Below are 8,507 nucleotides of genomic sequence, written 5' to 3'. Positions count from 1 at the left end.
CCTCAAAGCAACTCTAAAAAGATCTGAAAACAAAGATTGTTCACTATCATGGTTTAGGGGAAGGCTACAAAAAGCTATCTCAGAGGTTTAAACTGCCACTTTCAACTGTAAGGAATTTAATCAGGAAATGGAAGGCCACAGGCACAGTTACTGTTAAACCCAGGTCTGGCAGGCCAAGAAAAATACAGGAGCGGCATATGTGCAGGATTGTGAGAATGGTTACAGACAACCCACAGATCATCTCCAAAGACCTGCAAGAACATCTTGCTGCAGATGGTGATTCAGCCAGATTCATTTTGGAACAAAGGGCTTTGACTGATGAGACAAAAATTGAGTTATTTGGTCATAACAAAAAGCGCTTGCATGGAGGAAGAAGAACACCTCATTCCAAGAAAAACACCAGCTACCTATTGTCAAATTTGGTGGAGGTTACATCATGCTGTGGGACTGTGTGGCTAGTTCAGGGACTGGGGCCCTTGTTAAAGTCGAGGGTCAGATGAATTCAACCCAATATAAACTAATTTATAAGGATAATGTTCAAGCATCAGTCACAAAGTTGAAGTTATGCAGGGGTTAGATATTCCAACAAGACAATGACCCAAAATACAGTTCGAAATCTACAAAGGCATTCATGCAGAGGGAGAAGTACAATGTTCTGGAATGGCCGTCACAGTCCCCTGACTTGAATATCATTGAAAAGCTATGGGATGATTTGAAGCAGGCTGTCCATGCTCGGCAGCCATCAAATTTAACTGAACTGGAGAGATTTTGTATGGAAGAATGGTCAAAAATACCTCCATCCAGAATCCAGACGCTCATCAAAGGCTATAGGAGGCATCTAGAGGTTGTTATTTTTGCAAAAGGAGGCTCAACTAAGTATTGATGTAATATCTCTGTTGGGGTGCCCAAATTTATGCACCTGTCTAATTTTGTTTTGATGCATATTGCATATATTCTTTTAATCCAATAAACTTAAAGTCACTGCTGAAATACTGTTTCCATAAGGCATGTCATATATTAAAAGGAAGTTGCTACTTTGAAAGCTCAGCCAATCATAAACAAAAATACAAAGAATTAAGAGGGGTTCCCAAACATTCCATATAACTGTATAGTAGAATAAAAAGGAGAATTGTAAGTAAAAAAAAACGTCTAAAGGTCAAAACCAGCAATGAAGGATCTTTTTCATCAAAGCCAAAATGTATTGGAAAAGGTGAAGTCAAAAACAATGGCTGGGATTTGAAAAGCCAGAAAGACTAAATAAATATCTGTTAATGCAGTGAAACAAGGTTTATCCATCAAGCTCGATTACACTGGAAATGCCTTGATGATCTTTGTATTGTCTCCAAATTGATGTCACAAATGAGCTCACACTGGGGAATTCTAGGCAAGATCTCCCTGAAGACAACAGAAACAGGAACGTAACATAGCGGAGCCTAAATGGGAAACAAAAATGGCATGGCAACAATACTGGATTAAATAATTAACTTTATTAAAACAGGTTATAGAAAAAATTCAAATCCCATATTTGAATTCCTTGGGTCTCAAAACCAAATAATCTTTATACAGATTAATAAGAGCTGCAGTGCAATTTATACAAAAAAAGTATTCAAGTTGGACATTATAACATAGTATAATGAGGGAAAGGATATCAGTCGTCGTTAAGATCTTTTGCTACAACTTTTTGACCTTTGACTTTTGATAAATGTTTTGGTTTTGCTCGTGATATTATTTGGATGTTTTCTGCTGTGACACACTCTGGTTTTTTGATTATTATTTTGGTTTTCCCTTTGATTCTTTATCTCCCGGTCCTTGCTGTTATTTTTGTCTACTTTCAGAATGGCCTTTTACTTCTCTGGTTTTAATAGCAGGTTCCTTAGAAAACCACATTTTTGGGGCATCTTGGTTTACATCTGTAAGAAAGTGTAAGAAACTGTGTCTCTCTCTGTCAATGGCTCTACACAGAGGTGTGTCAATTGGTTTTTATCCTGGGACCTTCCAGATCCAAAAGGCTTACATGTTTCATTGATTGGCAACTATGGATTTTGTCTCTATGATGGAGTATCATTGGTTATTGGTAAGAGTGCTTGACAAAGAATGGGAGTCCACCAGGTGACTTCCTGTCTTGCCCTAAATGACCCATTAACTTGTAATTAAAAATAAATAAAATAAATGGAAGAATGATTAAACAGAGCAGAAACAAAATCAAGTCTTCTCTAGGGTTAAATTTACATAAGATATTATAAAGATGTGCATAAAATAAACTTATCAAACCCACTTAATACAGTTCAGAAATACTGGAACATTGAATGCAAGGCAAAGACCACCTCTGGATGGGATGTCACAGCCAATCTCAGCAGAACTGGTCACAAAGTAGGAACCATTATTGAGTGTGGCATCAGTCTATTGCAGAGCCCATTCACACACACACACGCACACACACACACACACACACACACACACCCACACATGCACATGCTCCTATAATGAGGCATATCTTTAAGTTATGGGAAGAAAATCAGAGAATTGGGAGTAAAACCCTGCACAGGATGAGAAGAACGAGCAAATCTTATACAGGCAAAGAACAGGAGGAAGATTCAAACCAAGGATTCATGGTCTGTGAGGATGCAGTGCTAATTACTATGCCACTACCTTGCATTATAAACATACCGTCCAATATGTAATTCAATAGTTTGACTTGGACTAATTATTGAGAGGCATATCAGTGATGTGGTTCGCCTCTGCTCACTGCTCCCAGCCCTTCCACAGTTCCTACGATGTCTGCAATTATCAGTGTGCCCTGTGATGGAATTGTACCCCCCTCTAGTGTGGGTTCCTACCTTCTTCAATGATGTTAGCATGGAGTCTCGATCCCTGTCACTCTGATAAGATATGCAGGGTCAGAAAATGGATGAATGGAGGTGCAGCAGAAGAACCTCAAATACCTCAAAACAGTTTTTCTTTGTCGCCAGCCTTACTTACACGTAACACACCTATAAATACTGAATGTCCATAAATATCACCTAGAGTAAAGTCCAGAACATTACAAAGTAAAAAGACTTTACATTTCCTGGAAATGGGTTTCCATTTGATGGACAGTTGGCTACCAGAGAAGGAACTGCTGGTGGAGAGATGATGAATAATCTATAAGTTCCATGATGACAAAAGCCTAAAAGGTTACAAATATTATTATGATTAAATTGTTTATCGTGACTAGACAGCTCATGTTTAATGCTGTTTCCAAATGTTCCTCAGCTGAGATAATCAAAGTATGCACAATACAATATAAATTAAATTTTTTCTTTGCCAAAAATGACAGTAAAATCTCATTTTAGATTACATTTCAAAGTACATTAAGCCAGCAGCGATTTAAGAAACTTCTTAATGTTAGTGCTTACTGCTTCTCATATCAAAGGCATCAATGTTCTTAGAAAATGAATAATAAACTAAGCACATCTGTTTTCCCCTTTGAGGGCTTTCTTTATTAGTAACAATACTATCAAGGTTTCCATTGTAGTTGTAAAAGCTAAAACCAATAGAAATGATTTGTTTAATGAGATGATTATAACAAATGCTGAGTTATGGGATTGCTGTGCTTCAGCTGTTTGTTTTTTAGATCTTTGTTGGCGTAATTTCCACTCTCATCTTGCCAGATGTTTTTGCCATGTCTGCGGTAGTCGGCTGTGTCAGTGAACTGGGAGTGGCATTTCCTGAAGGCAGTAGAATAGTCAGGTAGATCCTGCACAGGTTTCTGGGAAAGAACACAGAGAACATGTATTGAATTATCACAAGATGGCTGCCACTTGGAAATCACAAGCACAACAACCAGGGGCCAGTTTGGAAGTGCCAGTTAGCAGACAAAACCTTTGTTTGAGTAGGAAAGTGTCTTGTGATGGTGTGCTCTATAAAGGGCACTACATAAAAGAAATATTGGCTCATTTATAGTCAGTCAGTCATTCTCCAATCCACTATATCCTAACACAGGGTTACGGGGGTCTGCTGGAGCCAATCCCAGCCAACACAGGGCACAAGGCAGGAACAAATCCCGGGCAGGGCGCCAGCCCACCGCAGGCCACACACACCCACACACCAAGCACACACTAGGGACAATTTAGGATTGCCAATGCACCTAACCTGCATGTCTTTGGATCGTAGGAGAAACTCAGAGGAAACCGATGCAGACATGGGGAGAACATGCAAACTCCACACAGGGAGGACCCAGGAAGCAAACCCAGGTCTCCTTACTGCGAGGCAGAGTAAATCCATTATATTTATATATTTATATATTTTTTGTATTTCTTGGCACTTTTTGTTGAACTAAACCTCATAGTTTTTAGTTTTTAAATGTTTTGCTATTGTGACCAGTAAGGTCTGCCACTGAGCCCCAATCCCCAAACATACCAGTCCCAGGTTTAAATAAAGATTTTATTTTTTTTTAAATACTTCTCAGAGTTCTCGTAAACTCTCACAAGCACAAAATACAAATGTAGATCATCTTCTTGCCTTCCTTTGTCTTTCCTCTCCTTACTCTCCCCCATTTGACCTTCACCCTCTTCCACCCAATTCTGATTCTCTGAGGTGAGGCATTGGAGCCCTTTTATATTAGACCCTTGAGTACTTCCATTGTTACAGCACTTCACGTTAGAAGCACTGCCAGGTCAAGCGGAAATTCCTTAAAGTGGAGATGGTCTGTCCCTGTAGCTCCCCCTGGTGGCACTCATGGAACCCAACAGAGCTCTCTAAAGTGGGGATGGAATTCCCAGCCTGCCCTGCAGGTATCTGTGCAGGCACCATAGCCCAGGGAGACTGCCACCTGTTGTATTGAGGGAGTAAATAGTTAAAGTGAGTGTTCTCTGCCTGTACTTCCGTTAAAGTGGCCTCTGGGTCTGGTAAGGAACTTTGAACCATCCATGCCAGTCCTTGCTTGGTGTCCATGACACTACGATTAATTGTGCATTTTACTTTTTCAAGAATTTTAGAACATATATCTTTTTGCTGTTTCAAGGCCTAAATACTCAGAGAGGGTGCATTACATCACCATACTTTTCTACTTCATTTATTTCACTTTAACTTATATTTTGTGCCCTGCAGGGGGTGCCACTGAACCCTAAAACCCCAGACACAATTACACCGCCACAGTCCCAGTTCAAATCAAATGCTTTTTATTTTTTCAGAGTACCTTTAACAGGCTCCTTTTTCTTCCAACTTCAGCAAAGCATAACTCCTTCTTTTCACTTTTCATACCTCCCAGGCAAGCTTTGTCCTTCCTGCACACCCAACTCCGACTCGCCTGAGTGTGGTGGAGTGGCTTCCTGTATACCAGACCTGGCAGCACCCACTGGCAGTTCCAAAGAAACACAACAGGGTGCCCCTTGTGACTACAAATTCCATGATGCACTGCAGGCATGTACCTGGTAGATCCATTAGAGGGACCCTGCCACCTATCTCACTGGGAGAGCACATGGCCCCAGGAGGCTGCTTCCCTCCATCTATCCATCCATCCATTTTAAAGGCCGGGATGCCAACCAATCCATGTCCTCTGTGACAACCTTCATTTTTACCAGGTTGTCTATTCAAATTGCACATTAACTGTTGTCAAGCACAGGTGAAAATAATAATCCAACAGAGAGCCTTACAAGAAAGTAATTCTTTTATTTCACCATTTTGCTCAGCAGACTGGACTTCCTAGAAAACAGAAGACACAGCTGGGCCTTTCTGAAAAGTGATGGTAAAGGAAGAATCAGGAAAAACTCTAAATGCTCCAAGAATAACTGAAACTGCTGTGGTAGGTCAAGTTTCTAATGTGAGAAGAGCCTAACTGGTCTAAACTTTTAAATCCAAGCTGAAGATGCATTGCTTTAGTCTACACATCCTGATTAAGAGTGCTGAATCTGTGTTTATAATGTAACTACATTTTTTAGTCATTTGCTTAATAATCAATGCTTGTCAATAACTGTGAACCTTTGCTGAGCTGTTCTGTTGCATTCTGTTTCTCTTCTTAGTCCCCATTATTTACTTGGTGCCACTCCTCTATTGTCAAAATACCACAGACCATGGGAGGTGACAACAAGGATAAAATCTGCTTGCTATTCGACTGTACGGCATGTTCTCAAGAATGTGACCATTCTGCCGAGTGTGTGGAGACTGAATTAAAAGGGCGGAAAATCAATGGCAGAAGAAGCAAGTGAAGCATGATGTCTACCTGTCTTCTCTTAGCCCAAAAGTCACTGACACAGACAAAGAACAATGACCCAACCCTAACTCGGTCCAACACTACACCTACTATCACGCCCTTCACTCCATCGTTTAAAAGGGAAATTCGGTTATGAATGAAAACATTGTTAATATTTGTCTGTGCTTATAGCTCATATTTTGTTACTGTTATTGTCTATCTGGAGGTTTTTGAATTCATGAAATCCATTTCTTTAATTGGTTTTATATTTTGAGGTCAGTTTCATGTACCAAAAAGTATTTTAAGTCTTGGCGCACTCCATTATATTTTCTTGTGAGTGCCGTTTTAGGCAGCATTGCGTATAGCTTTCATGTCATGAAACCTGGAAGTTGTGGCACACAATGTCACGATCACAATGAAGGTAAGCATCCCACATTTCTTGGTTGTCCAAGAGTCGGGATTCAAACAACAAAAAACTTTCACAGTGGTAGTGCGTGTGCATTTTTGATCAAACGTTTAGAAATTCCTGTGCGTCTCTTCAGGTTTTTGACTTTTTAGTAGTTTGGTTTATTTTTGACTTTTGGCAATGACCATCACCATTTTCAACAAACACAATTTTATCTCATCTGTCATGATGTATGGGATATTATTGCTTTCCCTGGAGTGTTTAGAGACATTATTTATATCTTTTTCGGGGATTTTTATCCTGTGCAATTAATTTCTAAAGTCTATGTATTTGTATATTGCTTTGATTAATTTGATTAAAAGTTAATTTTTGTTTACATTATTTCATGACACTGTTTCGTTTTTGCATAAGTACTGCCATATTCTGAATTTGATGCCTCCCTTTGCTATGGTGATTCTCCCAAGAGCCTCTGGGGGAGCATGACAGCTAACTTCATAATGTGCAACAGTATTTTAATCACATAAACTCACTTGATCCAGATTGCTAATCTAAACCCTTATTTTTTGTTTTTTTTTTCTTACTGGCTTATTAATCCTCTCTTTCATGTTTTTGAACTTTGATTTTTACTTGATGATTTGGATTAATGAAAAATCAGCTAGACTTTTTTTGAATTTTGAACCTGGCTGATTCTTTTGACCTGGTCCATGTCCTTTTTAGAAAATGTCTTCTGAACCCGCTGAGATAGAACATTGTCCATCTGGTCCTGCTTTCATTATTTTTCCTACACCTACCCATTACCCAGACCTGTCTATTGACTGGATTGGGGCAGAGTACTGTTCATCATCGTTTTCATGTGTAACAGTCATCACTAGTGGTGTGCTTGCATGCCTATTTAACCAACTCAGTCACATCGATAAATTAGGGCTTATCTCACCCAGGCTCCCAACCATCTTCACCTCTTGTTTGTGGTTATTTTAAAAATGATATATAATATTTGTCCAGTTATTCTAGGTTATCGGGACTGTGACTTTGTCTATTATAAAAACTATGGACACCACAGAAGGAATATAATTATTTGGGAATTCTGTTGCCATTTTTGTTTTTCTCTCCTCCATTGTCAAATGGACATATCTAAATTATAATGTTAATGAACTTTATGTCATACTTTTATCTACTTGCATTATTCAAGTTTCTCTACTTATTTAATGTAAATTAGTGTTTATATAAGTAAATGTGCAGTTTATTATTAATACATTATAGTTGAACATGGAGTAGAGTACTACACGAATAAAAGGAAATTGAATTGGAAAAAAGGACTGTAACTAAGATCAAGAAATGATTGCCATTTAGCAAAATCAGTGGGGCTAAAAAGCATCAGTGATGGTGTTTTCCTCCTTAGGACCAGGACTGAGGAATGTGGCTTTAATATATACAAAGTGGATTCTGAAACTGAATTATTGAAATAAAATATTTCATATACTGTATTATTCTTGGTTACTTTATCTCTAGCCTTAGATGCTGTTTTCTGAATTTGTTCAGTGTTGTGGGAAGCCATAGCTTCATCTGATAGCATCGGGGACAAAGTGGTTTCAGCCTTTGATAGAGAGCACACTCACTCGTATCCTCATTCTCACACCCTCAAATAGAGGGATATCATTTCTGAACTACAACATAAGAGTTGCCGTATAACATGTCAAAAACATACCAAGGTACACATGTCGAAGGTGTCTGTTCGGGAAGGCTATTAAATTCAGAGCAGTTGTAAGCAGTACTGATGTTAGAGATTCCACATCAACACATCTCCATCATGTGGTAAAACATGTTTATAGAAGCCACAGCAGTGATCCTGCATGGCATAACAGATAACGAAACTGAGTTTTATAAAACACTGACGATCAGCAGTAAACAGTGGACACATGGCAACAATTAGAA

The 8,507-nt window shown here is 38.9% G+C and overlaps 1 protein-coding gene across 1 annotated transcript in view; it reads right to left on the bottom strand.

Annotated features, from left to right (window-relative positions):
- Positions 1-3,456: 3,456 nt before the first annotated feature.
- Positions 3,457-8,507, bottom strand: part of LOC114652691 (cilia- and flagella-associated protein 95-like) — a 62,145-nt gene continuing 57,094 nt past the window's right edge. The window contains exon 6 of the mRNA XM_028803023.2: positions 3,457-3,748. Within this exon, the coding sequence (XP_028658856.1) occupies positions 3,560-3,748 (189 nt within the window). The 3' untranslated portion in view covers positions 3,457-3,559. The remainder of the gene's footprint in view (positions 3,749-8,507) is intronic.

Source organism: Erpetoichthys calabaricus, chromosome 5, assembly GCF_900747795.2.
Source record: "Erpetoichthys calabaricus chromosome 5, fErpCal1.3, whole genome shotgun sequence".
NCBI lineage: Eukaryota > Metazoa > Chordata > Cladistia > Polypteriformes > Polypteridae > Erpetoichthys > Erpetoichthys calabaricus.
Note: the sequence above shows the minus strand (reverse complement) of the source record. Positions and strands in the feature narration are given on the sequence as shown.